Source organism: Heterocephalus glaber, unplaced genomic scaffold, assembly GCF_053883595.1.
Source record: "Heterocephalus glaber isolate CG9 unplaced genomic scaffold, H.glaber_assembly_v1.0 deba00000347, whole genome shotgun sequence".
Taxonomy (NCBI): domain Eukaryota; kingdom Metazoa; phylum Chordata; class Mammalia; order Rodentia; family Bathyergidae; genus Heterocephalus; species Heterocephalus glaber.
In genome coordinates, this window is record NW_028258143.1 from 53,838,957 (window position 1) to 53,858,446 (window position 19,490).

The window sequence follows — 19,490 nt, forward strand, 5'->3', positions numbered from 1 at the left end:
TAAATATCAGAATAATGTTACATTTCTTGAGTTATCATGTAGGGTAATAAAATATATTTTGATAAATTATACTTAGTAAATATGTAGTTTTATTAAAACTGAAAGCATTGTGTTATTGTAAGTTATTTTTTGAAATATGTGAAGTATATGATTTTTTTGTGAAGATCAAGTTCAGATTTTAACCCTCAGATAGTTTAAAATTTGTATTAATATTCTTTAGGCAAAATTGGAATGACTTTTCTTCTCAATTCATTGGGACATGGAAGCAGGTTTCTTTGAATATTGCTGCTGCTCTGTTTTATCTTTTGATAGTACTCCTTTTGGTTACTTTCTTATTATAAAAGTTACATCTAGAGCTAGTTAAGAAGACAAAGCATATTTGTATTTCTGTTCCCACTATGTGAATATTTAATCTGACACATGCTCAGATTTTACTCAAATTTCCTTTCCCAATGGGAAATATGCTATAATAAATCTACATGTAACTTCCATTGAAAACATTTAAATTATATGGGTTCACATATAGTTTCTACATGTACTGTGTTTCTACTGTTACATCCTTAAGTTTACTGATCTGCGTTATCTAATCTACTGTTAACTTGAGTGATATTTTCATTTTAGATATTGTAATTTTCATCTCTTCCAGTTGTATTTCTGTAGTTGTATTTTTGTGTATATAGTAATATTATTGATTTAAAAATAAAAGATAGGTCATACTATTTATATTCTACTGTTTTAATCTACTTGATATATTGGGAACATTATTCATCTTTTGTTATCATTCAGTTTGAAATGTTATTCAGTTTTAAATTTTCTTTGTGATTTCTTCTTTGACTCATGAATTATTTTAGAAATGTGTTAATTTTGAAATATATGGGAGCTTCCTGGATATCTTTTTTTTTTTTTTTGGTACCCGGGATCGAACTCAGGTCTTTGCGCTTGCACATCAGGGGGCGAAACCACTGAGCTAAATCCCCGACCCTCCTGGATATCTTATTGTTATTGATTTGTAATTTAATTTCACTGAAATCAAAGAAGATACTCTAGGATTTCAGGTTTTTTAAATGTATTGAGGTATATCTTATACTCTAGCATATGGTCCATCTTAGTGTACAGAATATATATTTTCAATTTACTATTTTGTAAGTATCAGTTGGGTTAAGATGGTGTTTGTGACCCTTGTCTTTACTGATTTTTTTTCTTATCCTATGTATTATTGAGAAAAGAATGTGGAAATCTCTGTTTTATGATTATGGAATTGACTATTTCTCCCTTTAATTTTGTCAACTTTTGCTTCATATATTTTGAAATGCTGTTTTTAGATGCATACACTTTTATGATCATTATATTTCTGATAATTGACTTTTTTTTTGTACCGGGAATCGAACTTGGGACCTTGAGCTTTCAAGGCAGGCGCCGGAACCACTGAGCTAAATCCCCGGCCCTATAATTGACCTTTTTAAAAAATCAGAGATATGGTCTCATTAAGTCACTAAATTGCTCAAGCTCGGCTCAAATTTGAAATTCTCCTATGAAATTCACAGAGTGTTGGACTTACAGGCATTTGCCCCCCCACCCAGCTATAGTGGCCTTTTTATCCTTATGAAATATTCCTTCTCACTGATATTACTCTTTGTCTTGAGATCAATTTTAGCCCAGACTACTTCTGCTTACTGTTTACATCATATATGTTTACCTGTCCATTTACTTTCAAAGTATCAATGTCTTTATATTTAAAATGTATCCCTTATGGAAAGAACATAGTTGGGTCTTGTTTTGTTTTTAGCAACTTTGACTAGCGGTCTTTTAATTAGAATGTAAAATTCATTCAATATAAGCTTGCTCTGATTCCAGTTAAGACAGAGTAAGTACACACTTTTGTGTCTCTCCTGAATATAACTAAAAACTTTGAAAGGCTGCATGGAGAAACTTTCACAGGATCTCGAAAATGTAAGAGAACAGGAAGGAGGGGAAAAAAAAACAGAACTCAAGGTAGAAAAACAGAAGTCACCAGTGGTGAGTTTCATTTTTTTCTTTCTAAATCATTCAGCCTGGTTTCAAACAACATGAATCTTAGAACTGTGCACTGAATGTGGACAGGAACTCCAAGAGAAGCCTTTTTCTCATCTGAGAAGAGAGAAGGCAGGCCCCAGTGAGCCAGAAAATAGAAGAAATCCCTGGTATATGTTTTTGTCCCCCTTCCCTTCTCCCTCTCCCCCTTCCCTTCCTCATCTTTCTCCTCCTTCTCCTTTTCCCTTCATGGTACTGGGGATTGAACCCAGGGAACACTGAGCTACATATCCAGCTCTTTTTATTTTATTTTATTTTATTTTGAGACAGGGTCTAAGTTGCCTAGGCTGCACTTGAACTTGTGATCCTCCTGCCTCAGCCTCCCAAGTACCCAGGATTATAGGAGTGGACCACTACCCCTACCTTGTTTTAGTTTTTTCTTTCTCTCTTACCTATACAAGCTCCAATCTTGAAACTGCAATTTGTAATGGCCAAGTGATAATGATAACAGCTGGTGGCACGCATCTACAACTTTGAGAGAAAGGAATTCTTTCTGACTGGAGGAATTATGGTTCAAAGAGCATGAGAGAAATTCCAGTTACTATTTTTTCTCCTCTCTCTGTTTTCCTGCCTCAGCTCCAGAGGTAAATCCTGATACAAGAAATATATAGACAGAGAAGGGAGACTCAAGCCCCTGTGCTCTAGTCAGAGGGCTAGGAAGGGGTCCCTGGAAGCCCAAGTGTGCCACAGAGATTAAGCAACAGTAGCTCAAGAGAAGAATCCCATGAGATTGTTTAAGAATACCTGGGCTCACCATCAAGCTGTATGCAACAAGAAAGCTTCAAAAGACACGAAACAGGGCCGGGGATTTAGCTCAGTGGTTTTGCCGCCTGCTGTGCAAGCACAAGGACCTGAGTTCAATCCCTGGTACCAAAAAAAAAAAAAAAGACACGAAACAAAAACTGATAGACATGAAAAGAAAAATAAGCTATTCTGTAATTATACTGGAGTCTTGAGGACATTTCTCTCAATCATCAGAAGAACCAGTAGCAGAAAGCCAGCAAGGCTGTATGTAAGGCTTCACCTTGACATAACTAGCTGTCTTGAGTCGTAACAACCACGATTGCTCCTTAGTAGCCCTAGTTGGTTTTTTCCTCATTGTTTCCCAGCACAATATAAATAAGTCTATTAACATGGTATATGGAACTTTTCTGCAGAACCCTGGTATCAACAGAACCAGGATTGTGCCTGAAGTTTTGATATGAGCTTGAGATAAACCAGGTACATTCCACCTTGGATGAAGTGACTTTTGTCCTGATCATTGTGTACTCCCCTTCTTCTGACCTAAATCCCATGGAACCACCTGGTCTTGCTGCCATCTAGGACCATGTTCTCAGAGTTAAGGTCCCAGTAAATTGCAATCTTGGATCTATTGGTGCAGTCCTGGATCTGTCTCCCTCTCTCTTCAGTCTCCTGGTGTCTTAGGGCTGCTTTCCATACACTGGGATCATGTGGTTCTGGAAAACTGTAGAAGAAGTGAATAATATCATCAATCATGGGATCGAGCTAATACCTATAGCACATGCTACCCAACAGTAGTGAAATATGTATTCTCAAGTACACATGAAACATACTCCACTGTAGACAATATCCTGGGTCATAAAATAAATCTTAACAAATTAAAAATAGACATAACAAAAGATGATCTCTGGCAATAACAGAATTAAATTTAAAATTAATTATGAAAATCTGGAAAATCCCCAATGCACAATATACTTTTTTTTTTAAGTTAGGAGAGCATTTATTGGAAATAATAAAAAGACAAATAGCTCCTGTCAGCAGGATGGGATGCCAAATGGAACTCCAGACTGTTTTTGTTGTTATTTTTGTTTGTTTGGTTTTGGTTTAAAATTTTTAAAATTTATTTATATATTTTTTCCACATTCAGTTTCTCACATTGGAGAAACAATGTAGTGTTTAAACATGTGTGTCCAGTTTACTTCATTTAAGAGTATGGTCTCAAGGTCTATCCATTTAGCTATAAATGTCTGAAGCTTGTCCGTCTTAATGGCAGAGTAGTACTCTGTTGTACTAAAAAAACTCCCACATCTTTATCCATTCATCAGTTGATGGGCATTCGGGCTATTTCCAAGATCTAGCTATTACAACTGTGCTGCTATAAACATGGGTTGCACAGTATACTTTTTTTTTTTTTTTGCACAGTATACTTTTAATCTATGGGTCAAAAGAGTTTCAAGGGAAAGTAGAAAAAATTTTGAACAATGAAAATGAGCATCAGTATACCAAAATTTATGGGATGCAGCAAAAGTAGTGCTTACAAAGAAGTTTATAGCATTAAATGTTTATATTAGGCAAAAAATTTATTTAATAAATCCCTGAGAAGTATAATATCAATCATTTATCCATCTCTGAATAATTGCTTTCTGATTCATTTATAGAACTATTTTATCCTTTAGATGAAGGAGGTATATCAGTTAACTATTTTGTTAGTGGAATGAACCTTTTAGCAATTATCTGTAACTTGATAATTAAATAAAAGTTATTTTATTGAAATTATTTGGTGGCAGAGGAAGAAAGATACATGTCTTAGTTACTTGTCTCCATAGCTGAGACAAAATACCCGATATCAACCCCTGCCAGCACAGAGGAGGTGAGCCTTGTGGATGCCAGCAGCAACCCGCCCCCCCACCACCGCGTCGAAATGAGAAGACATGTAAACAAGTCTCAAAACCAGACTTTCAGATCAACTATAGCAACCCCAAAGGGAAATGAGAACACTCTGATACTCTACTGCCTGGACTCCCTGAACTGGTAACAAAAGAGGATCTGGAAAAAAATGAAATCAGAAATAATTTCTCAGATAACAGCAGAGATTGTGCTCATAGTGCAAGACATGATTAATAAATCTAGAGAGAAGCTCAGGAACATGATGGAATCCCAACATAGGAAACAAATGGAATCCATAAAACAGATGCAAACAGATTTCCAGGAGATGAAAAACTCTATTGAAAGTCTACACAGCAGAATGAGCCAATGTGAGGATAGAATTTCAGATATAGAAGATAAGGTTGCAATTAGTGACCAGGAAAAGAAAAATTGCTTTAAAATTGTAAGGGACCATGAGAAATCAATCCAGCAGCTACTAGACAATGCAAAGAAGAATAACATAAGACTGATTGGAGCCAATGAAGAACGAGGAGAGAGTGCAGATGACATAAAAAAACTGTTCACAGAAGTGATGGCAGAAAACTTCCCAAGGAGAGGAAAAGAACTTGACATACGGATAAGTGAGGCATATAGGACTCCAACTAGCCTTGATCAAAAAAAAATCTACGCATAGGCATATAATTGTTAAGATTCCAGGCACACAAGATGGCGGTGCCCAGAGGAGAGGAGGCCACATTTGGGGTTTTCTGAAGCTGATTGCTTCTCCTGCTCCCTCTTTGGGCGCCTAGCACCGTGAGCAGGAGGACGGGGGCCGGGCGGGGACAGAGGTGCCGGTGTAGCTGGACAGCGAGCCCTCACCCAGCTTGCACCGCCACCACCCGGCCCCGGCCCTGGCCCTGGCCCTGGTGAGATCCCATCTCACCTATTCCGGTTCTCATCCAGGTCTGATCCTTTACTTGGCCGTGGTATGCAACACCAGGCCTCCAAGGCAGAGTTCTCTCTTCCAGCTCGGGCTCTCCTTCATTTTAGAGATGTTTGGCCTCTTTCCTCCTAACCAGCCCTCTTTCAAAACCAGTACTCTTGGAGTGACGCCTGACCCACTTTGCCTCTAGGAAGACTCCAGTCCACTTTTTCCTTACATCTAACCCCCTGGGTTAGAGATTGTTCACATTCCTTCCAGATGAATCCTTGACTCCCTGAAATATTGACAACCTTGACAGCACCTTCAACTCAAGAACCAGCCTTCCTTTTTGGACTAGCTTCCATAGCCCTATCATGGAGGCCGTGTACCTGGCAGTGAATGGGGTGGGCCTGGTGCTGGACATGCTGACCTTTGTGTTGGATCTCAACTTCCTGCTAGTGTCCTCCCTCCTGGCCTCCCTGGCCTGGCTCCTGGCCTTCATCTATAACCTGCCCCACACGGTACTGACCAGTCTTCTGCACTTGGGCCGTGGTGTTGTGCTTTCACTGCTGGCCTTGATTGAAGCTTTGGTAAGGTTCACCTTTGGAGGCTTGCAGACCTTGTGTACCCTGCTCTACAGCTGCTTTTCCAGCCTGGAGAGCCTAAAGCTCCTCGGGTACTTGGCTTCCCTTGGGGCTCTGTGGAGCCGTGAGATCCTGCACCAGGGTGTCCTCAATGTGGTCTCCTGCAGCCATGCTTTGCTGCACCAGGCCTGTGACATCTGTTCCATTGCCATGAGCCTGGTGGCCTATGTGATCAACGGTCTCGTCAACATCTGCCTCATTGACACTCAGAACCTCTTCTCCCTGGTGATGGCCCTGTGGGATGTGGTGATGGGACCTCTGTGGAGAATGACAGACATCGTGGCTGCTTTCTTAGCCAACATTTCCAGCAGTGCTGTGGCCATGGCCATCCTCCTTTGGACCCCCTGCCAACTAGTACTGGAGCTGTTGGCCACAGCTGCCCACCTCCTGGCCAGCTTTGTGCTTGTCAATCTCACTGGCCTGGCTTTGCTGGCTTTTGTGCTGGCAGTGACTGTGACCATGTTGGACCCGGACCTCACACTGAGGCTGGCCACCCGAGCACTCAGTCAGCTCCCTGCCCGGCCATCCTATCACTGGCTTCGAGAGGATGTTGTTTGGCTGTCTTGCCTAGCACTGGGATTAGAAGCCTGCCACAGAGTCTGGAGTCGCAGCCTCCAGCTGGCAAGCTGGCCAAACCGAGGTGGGGCACCTGGGGCCCCCCAAGGTGGCCCTAGGAGGGTGTTCTTGGCCAGGGTCCCAGGACAAGACACTCTTCTTGAAGGAGTCCCCAGATCAGAGGCAGAAGAGGAGGTGGTCAGGATCTTCAGAGCAACACCTGCCTGGGGCCAGGAGAGGCTTAATGAGGAGGAGGCTACATCTGGGCAAGACCCATGGAAGTTGCTGAAGGAGCAGGAGGAGTGGAAGAAGTGTGTCATCTGCCAGGACTAGAGCAAGACTGTGCTGCTCCTGCCCTGCTGACACCTGTGCCTGTGCCAGGCCTGCACTGAATTCCTCATGCGTCACCCCATCTACCACTGCAACTGCCCGCTCTGCCACCAGGGCAACCTGCAGACTCTCAATGTCTACCTCTGAAGATGCCCTCCCTGCCCGCCACCCTCCATGCTCCACGCAGGCACCTGTGCTAGGACAGCATCAGCACCTCACCTCTGGTCCTCTCCTGAATCCCCTCTTGGCCCCATGGCTTCTTGCCAGGCCTCAAGCCATACATCCAGGACTTGGTTGCATGTGAGACAGTTTGGAAGACTGCATCTAGAGGGGCAGGGTAACATAGTTCTCTGTTCCTGGTGGGTCCCTGTAATGCTGGGGGTGGTGAGTACGTCACTATGCAAGGGCCCTGATACTGTTGGCTGTGCTCTCCTCTGGCCAACCCAAGGCCCACGCAGACGCCAGCCTCTGGGGCCAGCCCCTCTCTGCTGCTGGCTTTTCTGTTGGGGGTTTGTAGGTTCTTCACTGCCTCTTTCCCCCTCCTGCCCACTGCCTCAGCTTTTGCAGCCACAGAACATCAGTGTCATTTGGGTATTTTGGCAACTCACGGGCCTTGGAATGATCTTGAACCTCTGTGTTCAGCCAGAACCCCTTGGCCCTCCTGGGTTTGAGGGTAGAATCTCTCATGTGCCCGTAGAGCCACTTCTGCCTCTCATAATCTTAGAAGGCTCCCTGCCAATCTGATCAAAAAGCTGGGGTCAGGTATTAACCCCTGGTGGTGGAGGGCGCATCTCCACCTGGCTTTGGGACCATGTATTCTGGGGTGCCCAACCTCCACTGGGAGCCTTAGGAGAGGTGACCAGATTTCTACTCACTCCCCACATCACATAAGACAGTGGCATTCCTTTCTTTGTCTCTTGCTGGCATTGGGGAGGGTATATTTCCCTAGGGTCAAAGCAGAAAAAGCCAGGGCCTAGGGGCACAAAGCTCCCTGGGGAGGTCCATCTGCCCATTTTCTTTTCTTCTTTTTTTTTGTTCCTGTTGTTTGTTTGTGTTTTTGGTACCAGGGATTGAACTCAGGTCCTCAGCTTGCGAGGCAGGCGCCAGAACCACTGAGCTAAATCCCCGGCCCTATCTGCCCATTTTCTGATGAATAAAGTTAGGTTGCCAGCTCAAAAAGAAAAAAGATTCCAAAAACCCAACAGAAGAACAAAGTTCTACAAGCAGTTAGAGAAAAGAAACAAGTCACATACAAAGGAAAGCCCATCAGAATTACAGCAGACTTCTCGATGCAAACCCTCAAGGCAAGAAGAGCTTGGAGTGATATATTTCAAGCCTAAAAGAAGACAGCCTCCAACACAGATTGATGTACCCTGCAAAATTATCTTTCAAAATTGATGGAGAAATAAGATACTTTCATGACAAAGAGCACCTTAGGAACTTCATGAATACCAAACCAGCACTCCAAAAAATTTTAGACAATATCCTAGGAAAAGACAATAAGGATCACAACCCCAGGAAGCCCAGCAGAATGAATCCGTCGGGTGCAACAAGAAATTAAATGTAAAGGGGGAGAATCCAACAAAAGGAAAAAGTCATGACAATGATAAGTCAATATGTTTCAGTTATAACGATCAATGTTAATGGTCTCAATTCACCAATCAAAAGAAATAGACTGGCAGAATGGGTCAAGAAGCAAGATCCAACAATATGCTGCATACAAGAAACACATTTAATTCAAAAAGAAACTCATAGCCTGAAAGTTAAAGGGTGGAAAACAATACTCCATGTGACAGGAACCCCCTCAAAAAAAGTATGAGTAGCTATCCTCTTTGCAGATCAAGTGGATTTCAAATGAAAATCCGAAACACTCTGGTCCCAAGAATTTCAGATAAGGGATACTCAACTTGTATGTACAAATCTATTGTGAACATGTGTTTTCATTCCTCTCAAGTAAAAACTTAAGAACAGGTCTGTTGGTTCTTAACAGTAATACAAGAAATTTCTATATTGTTTTCCAAAATGGTTTTATCATTTTACATTCATATTAGCAGTATTAGAAAGTTTTAACTGGTTCACACCTAAGCTGACATTTGTTCTTTTAAAACTTTTAACTTCATCTCCTTAATGAGTGTATGATTCAATCTTGTTATTGTACTGATTAGTATTTTTCTGATTCTAGTGTTGCACACCTTTTCTTGTGCTGTACTGGTTATTTATCATCTTCTTGTGTCTACTTTTTAATTGGGTTGTCTATTAATAAGCTGTAAGAGTTCTTTATATATTCTGGTCATAGGTTATATGCATTATAAATATGGTCTGTTTAAGGACTACTTTTCATTTTCTTAATGATGTCATTTAAAGTTCTAAATTTTGATGGAATCTCATTTATCAATTTTTTTCTTTTATACATCATATTTTTTATATCCTAGGAAATTCTTTCCTACCCTAAATTCATAAACATTTTCCCTTATAATTTCTTCTTAAAGTTTTATAGTTTTAGTCTTTCATATTTAGATTCATAGATCCTTTCAAGTTATTTTTATGTATGGAAATAAAGGGTTGAGGTTAATTTTTTATATACAGATACCAGGTGTTCTAGTGCCATTTGCTGAAAACATTATCTTTTCCTCTGCTCTTGAATTGAGTTTATGTTCTATAAAATGTTAACATTAAATAATCTTTCAAAACTCAGTGGACCATGTATGTGTGGTTCTATTTCTAGATTCTCTGTTTTATTCCATTGATCTACATGTCTTTTCTTATGCTAACACTGCCTTGATTACTGTAGCTTTAGAGGAAGCCTTAAAATTAGGTAATAAATGTCTTCCAACACTGTTTTTTTTAAAAAATTTGTTCCCATTAAGTTTATTGGTACATTTTCGGTATAAAATATAGTTACATTCATCATTGGGATCTTCTACCATTACATGAGTATCTTGGTTCTTTTTTTTTCCCTTTCCCTTGCCCTCCCTTCACCCCCTCCACCCTTCCCTATTTGCAAAGACTTTGTTTCCATTTTTTTCCTTTTCTCATGTTTTTTCTTTTCCCTTTTTTCCTTTCCCCTACACCTCCCACTTCCCCTGCACCTTTAGACCTTTTCTTCCTGTTACACAATATCAATTATACATTTATTAAATTACAATATCAAGATCTAGGAGACATTACCACAGATTTTACAGAATTTAAAAGGATATAGAAAGCATATTGCAAAAATTTGTTTTGAAATAAATTTGACAACTTCTAAGAAGTACCTTGGAAGACAAATTAATGAAACTAACTCTGGAGGAAATATAAAATTTGAATAGCACTTGTTAAAGAAAGTATATTCCTAGCTTGAAAACCTGCCTATATGACAACAGCAGGCTCATATACATTTTAACTGATAAATTATATCAAATATTTAAAGCAGAAAAAAGAAGGAACACTTCTCCCCTCATTTTAGGAACTCAACATTGTGCTAATCCTAAAACTGGATAAAGATAATAGAAGCAGAAAGTGTGAACATAGATAGAAATTTGTTTAACAAAACAAACTATTAGAAGTCAGATCTGGCAGTACGTAGAAAGTGGTTTTGTTATAGGGATGGCAGTGTTGGTTCAGCATTGGAAGATCCACCCCCAAAAGTCATCATTTTAAGAGAGGAAAGGAAAAAGCCATATGATCCTTCAGTAGTTGGAGAAAAAGTATTGGACTAAATTCTACAGCTGTTCATGGTAAAAGCTATCAGGAGACTAGAAATAGAACAGAACCTTCTCAACAGATTAAAGACATGTACTCCATACTTCCAGTGAGAATGCCTTATATGAATGGAGAAGATACAATGCTTTCTCCTTAAGGTGGGGAACAAGGACAGATATGCTTACTCTTTATCTGTCCATTAAACTTTGAAACCTAGGAACCACCAAAATAGTCTGGCAATAAAATGACACAATTAGGATAGGATTGGCAAGGTAGAAGCAAAATCTTTATATGTAGATGAAATGATCATCTACAGAGAGAATACTAAGAAATCTCTAGGGGCCCCTAGAACTTGTATTTGAATTTAGAAGCATTAGAAAACACAAGGTATATATAAAAATTCAGGTCTGTGTATACTTGCTATAAATGAAGGATTGGATATTGAAATTGAAAAGTTATGTAGGAGTAAAAAGGACCTAGAAAAGTTAAAAAAAAAACAGTGTTGGAAGACGTTTAGTACCTAATTTTAAGACTTCTTCTAAAGCTACAGTAGTCAAGGCAGTATTGGTGTAAGGAAAGACGTATAGATCATTTGAATAAAACAGAGAATCTAGAAATAGAACCACACATATATGGTCCACTGAGTTTTGAAAGATTATTTAACATTAGCATTTTATAGAATATAAACTCAATTCAAGAGCCAAGGAAGAGATAGTGTTTTCAGCAAATGGGACTAGAACACCTGGTATCCGTATATAAAAAATTAACCTCAACCCTTTATTTCCATACATGAAAATAACTTGAGGGGATCTATGAACCTAAATATGAAAGCCTAAAAGTATAAAACTTTAAGAAGAAATTATAAGGGAAAATGTTTATGAATTCAGGGTAGGCAAGAACTACCTAGGATACAAAAGACATGATGTATGAAAGAAAAACACTGATAAATGAGATTCCATCAAAATTTAGAGCTTTAAATGACATCATTAAAATGAAAAGTAGTCCTTAAACAGACCATATTTATAATGCATATAACCTATGACCAGAATATATAAAGAATTCTTAGAGCTCATTAATAGACAACCCAATTAAATAGTAGACATAAGAAGATGATAAATAACCAGTACAGCACAAGGAATGGTGTGCAACTCTAGAATCAGAAAAATACTAATCAGTACAATAACAAGATTGAATTATACACTCATTAGGGAGATGAAGTTAAAAATTTTAAAAGCCTTGTCATGACTTTTTCTTTTTGTTGGATTCTCCCCCTTTGCGTTTAATTTGTCATGCCCAATGGATTCATTCTGCTGGGTTTCCTGGGGTTGTGATCTCATTGTCTTTTCCTAGGGTATTGACTAAAATTTTTTGGAGTGCTGGTTTGATATTCATGAAGTTCCTGAGGTGCTCTTTGTCATGAAAGTATGTTATTTCTCCATCAATTTTGAAAGACAGTTTTTCAGGGTACATCAATCTGGGTTGGAGGCTGTTTTCCTTTAGGGCTTGAAATACATCACTCCAAGCTCTTCTTGCCTTGAGGGTTTGCATTGAGAAGTCTGCTGTGATTCTGATGGGCTTTCCTTTGTATGTGATTTGTTTCTTTTCTCTCACTGCTTGTAGAATTTTGTTCTTCTGTTGGATTTCTGGAATCCTAACTATTATAGGCCTATGTGTAGATTTTTTTTGATCAAGGCTAGCTGGAGCCCTATATGCCTCACTTATCTGTATGTCAAGTTCTTTTCCCCTCCTTGGGAAGTTTTCTGCCATCACTTCTGTGAACAGTTTTTTTTATGTCATCTACACTCTCTCCTCTTTCTTCATTGACTCCAATCAGTCTTATGTTACTCTTCTTTGCATCGTCTAGCAGCTGCTGGATTGATTTCTCATGTTCCTTTACAATTTTAAAGCAATTTTTCTTTTCCTGGTCACTAATTGCAATCTTCTCTTCTATATGTGAAATTCTATCCTCACATTGGTTCATTCTGCTGTGCAGACTTTCGATGGCGTTTTTAATCTCCTGGAGATCTGTTTGCATCTGTTTTATGGATTCCATTTGTTTCCTATGTTGGGATTCCATCATGTTCCTCAGCTCCTCTATTTTTTTTATCTGTGTCCTCTCTAGATTTATTAATCATGTCTTGCACCATGAGCACAATCTTTGGTGTTATCTGAGTAATTATTTCTGATTTCATTTTTCCCAGATCCTCCTTTGTTGACAGTTCAGAGAGTCCAGATGGTTGAGTATCAGGTTGTTCCATCTCATTTCCCTTTGGGGTTGCTGTAGGTGATCCAGAAGTCTGTTTTTGAGGCTTGTTTACGTGTCTTCTCATTTCCATGGTGGGAGGGGGTGCTTCTGGTGCCCTCCCGGCTCACCTTCTCTGCCCTAGGAGCTTGGGATGGTGGTGGGGGAGCTTCCTTCCAGGTGCTGTGACCGGCTCAGCTTCTCTGCCCTAGGAGCTTGGGATGGCAGCAGGGGAGCTTCCTTCCAGGTGCTGGGACCAGCTCACCTTCTCTGCCCTAAGAGCTTGGGATGGCAGTGGAGGACCTTCCTTCTGGGTGCTGGGACTGAGTTTTTTTTTTTGTTTTCTAGGTCCTTTGTACTCCTACATAACTTTTCAATTTCAATATCCAATCCTTCATTTATAGCAAGAATACACAGACCTGAATTTTTATATATACCTTGTGTTTTCTAATGCTTCTAAATTCAAATACAAGTTCTAGGGGCCCCTAGAGATTTCTTAGTATTCTCTCTGTAGATGATCATTTCATCTACATATAAAGATCTTGCTTCTACCTTGCCAATCCTATCCAAATTGTGTCATTTTATTGCCAGACTATTTTGGTGGTTCCTAGGTTTCAAAGTTTAATGGACAGATAAAGAGTAAGCATATCTGCCCTTGTTCCCCACCTTAAGGAGAAAGCATTGTATCTTCTCCATTCATATAAGGCATTCTCACTGGAAGTATGGAGTACATGTCTTTAATCTGTTGAGAAGGTTCTGTTCTATTTCTAGTCTCCTGATAGCTTTTACCATGAACAGCTGTAGAATTTAGTCCAATACTTTTTCTCCAACTACTGACAGGATCATACGGCTTTTTCCTTTCCTCTGTTAAAATGATGACTTTTGGGGGTGGATCTTCCAAGGCTGAACCAATACTGCCATCCCTATAACAAAACCACTTTCTACATACTGCCAGATCTGACTTCTAATAGTTTGTTTTACTAAACAAACAAATTTCTATCTATGTTCATACTTTTTTCTTCTGTTATCTTTATCCAGTTTTAGTATTAGCACAATGTTGAGTTCCTAAAATGAGGGGAGAAGTGTTCCTTCTTCTTTCTGCTTTAAATATTTGATATAATTTATCAGTTAAAATGTATATGAGCCTGCTGTTGTCATATAGGTAGGTTTTCAAGCTAGGAATATACTTTCTTTAACAAGTGCTATTCAAATTTTGTATTTCCTCCAGAGTTAGTTTCATTAATTTGTCTTCCAAGGTACTTCTTAGAAGTTGTCAAATTTATTTCAAAAAAGATTTTTGCAATAGGCTTTCTATATCCTTTTAAATTCTGAAAAATCTGTGGTAATGTTGTCTAGATCTTGATATTGTAATTTGAAATATGTATAATTGATATTGTGTAATAGGAAGAAAAGGTCTAAAGGAGTAGGGGAAATGGGAGGGGTAGGGGAAAGTAAAGAAGGGAAAAGAAATAAATATGAGAAAAGGAAAAAAATGGAAACAAAGTCTTTGCAAATAGGGAAGGGTGGAGTGAGTGAAGGCAGGGCAGGGGAAGGGGGAAAAAAAAAGAACCAAGATACTCATGTAATGGTAGAAGATCCCAGTGATGAATGTAACTGTATTTTATACCTAAAATGTACCAATAAACTTAAATGGAAAAAAAATCTGATATCCAAAGTTAAAAGAGGAAAGGTTTATTTAACTCCCAGTTTGCAGAGGTTTCAGTTCATAGTCAGCTGGCTCCAAGGCAGGGGGCATGGCAGAGGGGCATTGCAGAGGAGAGTAGTCCTTAACAGGTAAAGGCAGCAAAGCAGCAGCAAGCAACAAGCAGCAAGTGACTGCAGCACTTTTTCTGTCTCTTATATCTTATCCAGGCTACCAGCTCTGAGGGTACCCTTAATTGTAGCATTGAACCAGGAGTCAATCCCAGCATCACATCCTTGTTCCCAGCATCACACGCCATAGATCAACCACCTCCAAAAAGCCCCACCTATGACCACATGAGGCTTTAGGGGGATATAAGCCATAATCGTACATTGAATTTTACTTTTTAAGAGTTAGTAGTAATTCAGTATAAAAAGGGAGAAAGATATATCAATAAACTGGCAATTTATAAGAAAATTACAACTTTCCAATAAATGTAAGAATGTCTAATATTACTAATAAAAGAAATATATATTAAAATAATGTCATTTTTTGCCTAAAAAATTTATAAATATGGAAAAATAATACCCTGTTGATAAGTATATTAGAAAAGTCTTAATTAACAAAGAATTAAAGTTGTTAGTTGTTATTTGTAGATAGCTTAACAAAGATCATTGTTGTATAATTTTTTCTGGTAATAAACAAAAAACCAGGAAATAAAATTAGCAGATTATCTTGAAAGATGAAGAACAACAATGCATAAATAGGATGGAAAAGAAAATGTCAAGAATCCTAAGGCTTAGGATAATTGGACATAAGCAATAAAAACATACAGAAATAATTATAAATTAATTAGCCACTGCATCATAATAATTTTGTCATATTTAACTATGAAATAACTGAAGTATAGATTGAAATGTGTGAGTATAGTAATGGATGCATCTGACATGAAACATATTTTTCCAAGTGTGAAGTACAGTTCATCTAGCTTCCTGTGATTTACCAAAAGAATAAGTGTCTGTCCAATACTTTTGTAGAAAATTGTCTACTAGTATATTATGGTTAATTTTTCCTATGATTTTTCTGCATAGAAGAACCTACCTCTCTTCTTTCCAACTATTCCTACCTCATAGCTATTAGCTGTGCTGCATGTATATCCAAATTGTATCTATATTCACTCGTGTATTTTAAATAACTAGTTTAAACTGGAATGAAATTGCACCCTGTGTTTTGCATTCATTTACTGAACCCTGCCACGGCAGTCTCAGTACTTATTCAATGCTTGCGAGTGGATTACTTATAGCTATCCTACTCAAGAGATCATGTAAATCCTCCTTTCATTTTGAGAATTGTAGGTTTTGAATACAGAAAACATTTTTGTAATACCTGTATTATCACAGTGTTATGGTTCTGACACTGTTTTTATTAAAACTTGCCATTTACAGGAATTTGGACTTGAATCATTTTTAAATCTCACTAGGTGCCTGAAGCTATGTGCCTGATAGATAGGTGTGGACAGGAGTCTTTTGCTTTAATGTTGAGTTTCAATATTTTTAGATGTACACTCCTCTTTTCTTCCTATGTTTTTTTCAAAATTAGCAAAGATAAGACCCTTGATACAAATTACCTGTAAATTCAATGTTATTTTTCTTGAATTTGAAGTCCTGATTATATTGTAGAGAAACTACATAAAAGAATGTAGACTTATATAAATCTATTGCCATTACCATAAAATAGTGGCTCACATGATTAACTGATTACAGAACATTAGATTATTTCATATGGAAATCAATTTTCTTTTAATTTGAAATGTCACAAAATCATAATTTGGGTATGGGCTTGTGAGCCTTTTAATCACCATATTATCTTGGGAATGGGGGAAGATTCTTGCTTTTCATATTCTTTTTTCTTTGTGAGTTACTTCATTTTTTATTCCTTTCTTGTCAGTATTTTAGAGATATATTGTTTGTTTTTCAGTACAGGGGATTGAACTCAGAACCTTCACATTGAACTATATCCCTAGCCCCATCCCACCCCCCACCCCTTTTTTAAGACAGGTTCTCACAAAGTCTCTAAATTGCCTAGGCTAGGGTTGAACTTGTGATCCTCCTGCCTCAGCCTCCAGAGTGCTGGGATTACAGGTGTGTGCTACGACACCCAGCTTTTTTTTTTTTTTTTTTTTAATTTTTGGTGCTGGAGATTGAATCCAGGGTCTCATGCATGCTAAGCATATGCTCTACTACACCCCGAGCCCCAGTTATTGTAGAGTTTTGGAAGAAAGGAGAAAAATACCTGTGGTCAACCAACCATGTTAAATGAAAATGACTTGTTTCTTCAGAGTTAATTTTAATGCATTAAACATTTCCATATAAAGTATTTGAAGATATCTGATGGCAGAAACTGTATGTTCTGTGCTTTTTAAACACTATGTGGATCTACTATGTTCACTGATATTAAGAAACTAGTACTAGGGCCGGGGATTTAGCTCAGTGGTTCCGTCCCCTGCCTCGCAGGCTCAAGGACCTGAGTTTGATCCCCCGTACCAAAAAAAAAGAAACTAGTACTACTTCAGGGTAGAAAGAGGCTGATATATTTAATAAATGGAAGGCATAGTAGTGGAGTGGTTAAAGCATACTGTTGGCTCTGAAGGAGTACCTGCTATTTCATCGCCTCTGTGTTCACTTGGTGCAGGCAGTGGGGGGCCACACGGAGTTTCCTGCCTTGTAGTGACCACAAGAGGTGAGGCACAGGGCAGTAACAACTGGTGTTTCCAATTGTTTTTTGGGTTTTTTTACCACTGTAAATTGTTTACCCCTGTAAATTGCTGTGAGTTCAATTTGTTAAAAATTATAGGGCTATTCAAATGCTTTATTTCGGGCTGGGGATTTAGCTCAGTGGTTCTGCAACCTGCCTTGCAAGTGCAAGGACCCGCGTTCGATCCCCGGTACCAAAAAAAGAGACCACAAATGCTTTATTTCATCTTGGTGTTTATTTATTTATTTATTTGGTACCGGGGATCGAACGCGGGTACTTGAGCTTGCGAGGAAGGTGGCGGAACCACTGAGCTAAATCCCCGACCCACTTTATTTCCTCTTGAGTGAGTTTTGGCAGTTTGTGCTTTTCAAAGAATAGGTCTGGTTTTTTTTCTAAGTTGCCAATTTATGTGTATAGAAGTATTTGTAGTTTTCTCTTTTTATGCTTTTTTTTTTTTGGTACCCGAAATTGAACTCAGGGCCTCGCACTTGTCAGGCAGGTGCTGTGCAGTTGAGCTGCATTCCCGGTCTGTCTTTTTGTGCTTTTAACATCTGTTGTTATGTCCACTTTATTCCTAATACTGATAATTTTATAATTTGTGTCTTTTTTTTAATCAGTCTAGCTAGAGTTTTTTAAACATTTTTATTGATCTTTTCCAAAATTAGCTTTTTAATTTTTTCTATTTTTTTGTTTTCAAATTTATTGATTTCTCCTCTTTATTATTTCTTTCCTTCTGCTTGCTTTCAGCTTATTTTTCCTCTTTTTTTTTTCTAGTTACATGGATCTTACATTAATGATTTACACTTTTTTTTGTTGTTGCCAAAGATCAAACTCAGGACCTTGTGCTTGGGAGGCAGGTGCAGCACCACTGAGCTAAATCCCTGGCCTGATTTCCACACTTGGACTCTTATTCTCTTACTTCGTTCTCTCCCTCCTTCTCCTTCCTCTCTTCTTCTTTTACTCTTTTTATTTCTTTCTTTTCTTGTTCTTTTTCTTCTTCCTTCTCATTTTTGAGGCAAGATTTTGCTATAGAGCCCAGGCTGGCCTTGAACTGTCAGTGATCTCTTGTCTCAGTCTCCCAAGTGCTAGGATTACTGGTGTGAACCACTGCATCCAGCTTCCACATTGACTTTTAATTTTTTTCTGGTATTTTATATTTTTCCTGGTAATGTGGATATGATTTTTATATGGTATTTCATAATTGTTTTTTATTATAATAAAACGGTTATATATTTTCATTTATTTAGTGGGATACCTCACTGATGCTTTTTGTAGTATTGAAATTTGTTTTGGAGTTTTTTTCCAGTTAGATAATTATATGTCAGTGGTCCTATTTTTTTTTTTTTTTTTTTTTTTTTTTTGGTACTGGGGATTGAACTTGGGACCTTGCACTTGCAAGGCAGGCAGCGGAACCGTTGAGCTAAATCCCCGGCCCTAGTGGTCCTATTTTAATTTTCAAGTAGAGTTATACTTTTAGAAATATAAACTGTGCAAATATATAAAATTGGGAGATCATATAAGAGAATTGGGGAGCTATGGGTGCATTGTACAAATAACCATTTCATTTTAGTCATCTGACAGCTGGCTAATGAAGCAAAGATTTCAGGAAGGAGTGATGGATAGTGAAAAGAATATGTACTTTAAAGTTACAGAGGTTTCATAGGGAAGCCAAAGTCATTTTAAAAATAAAAATAAGGCCAGGCATGGTGATGCCTCGGGAGGCTAATGCAAAAAGATTGCTGGGAGTTTGAGGCCAGCCTGGGCTACATAGTGATTTCAACGCCAGCCTGAACTACATAGTGAGAACCTGTCTCAGGAGAAAATAAATAAATAAATAAATAATAAAAAGAAAAATAATCACTAATGAACTACTTATAAAAGTAGTCCTCATTCAAATATCTTTCCCCACTTAGCACTATCTTTCATTTATATTGATAAAAATAGCATTTCATTTCAGCATTTGTGTTGGTTAGATCCTTAATGCTTATTAAATACTCAACAATATAATACACATAGAATAGAAACTGAAAGTCTTGTAAAAAA

The 19,490-nt window shown here is 38.3% G+C and overlaps 2 protein-coding genes across 3 annotated transcripts in view; both read left to right on the plus strand.

Annotated features, from left to right (window-relative positions):
* Positions 1-19,490, plus strand: part of Scrn3 (secernin 3) — a 52,015-nt gene that overhangs the window by 13,421 nt on the left and 19,104 nt on the right. The gene's annotated exons all lie outside the window — the stretch shown is intronic.
* The window catches only part of LOC147829967 (E3 ubiquitin-protein ligase RNF26-like), a 33,858-nt gene continuing 14,368 nt past the window's right edge, over positions 1-19,490 (plus strand). The window contains exon 1 of the mRNA XM_087200589.1: positions 1-19,490. This exon is cut by the window's right edge and continues 14,368 nt beyond it. Coding sequence (XP_087056715.1) covers positions 5,974-7,131 — 1,158 coding nt within the window. The 5' untranslated portion in view covers positions 1-5,973 and the 3' untranslated portion in view covers positions 7,132-19,490.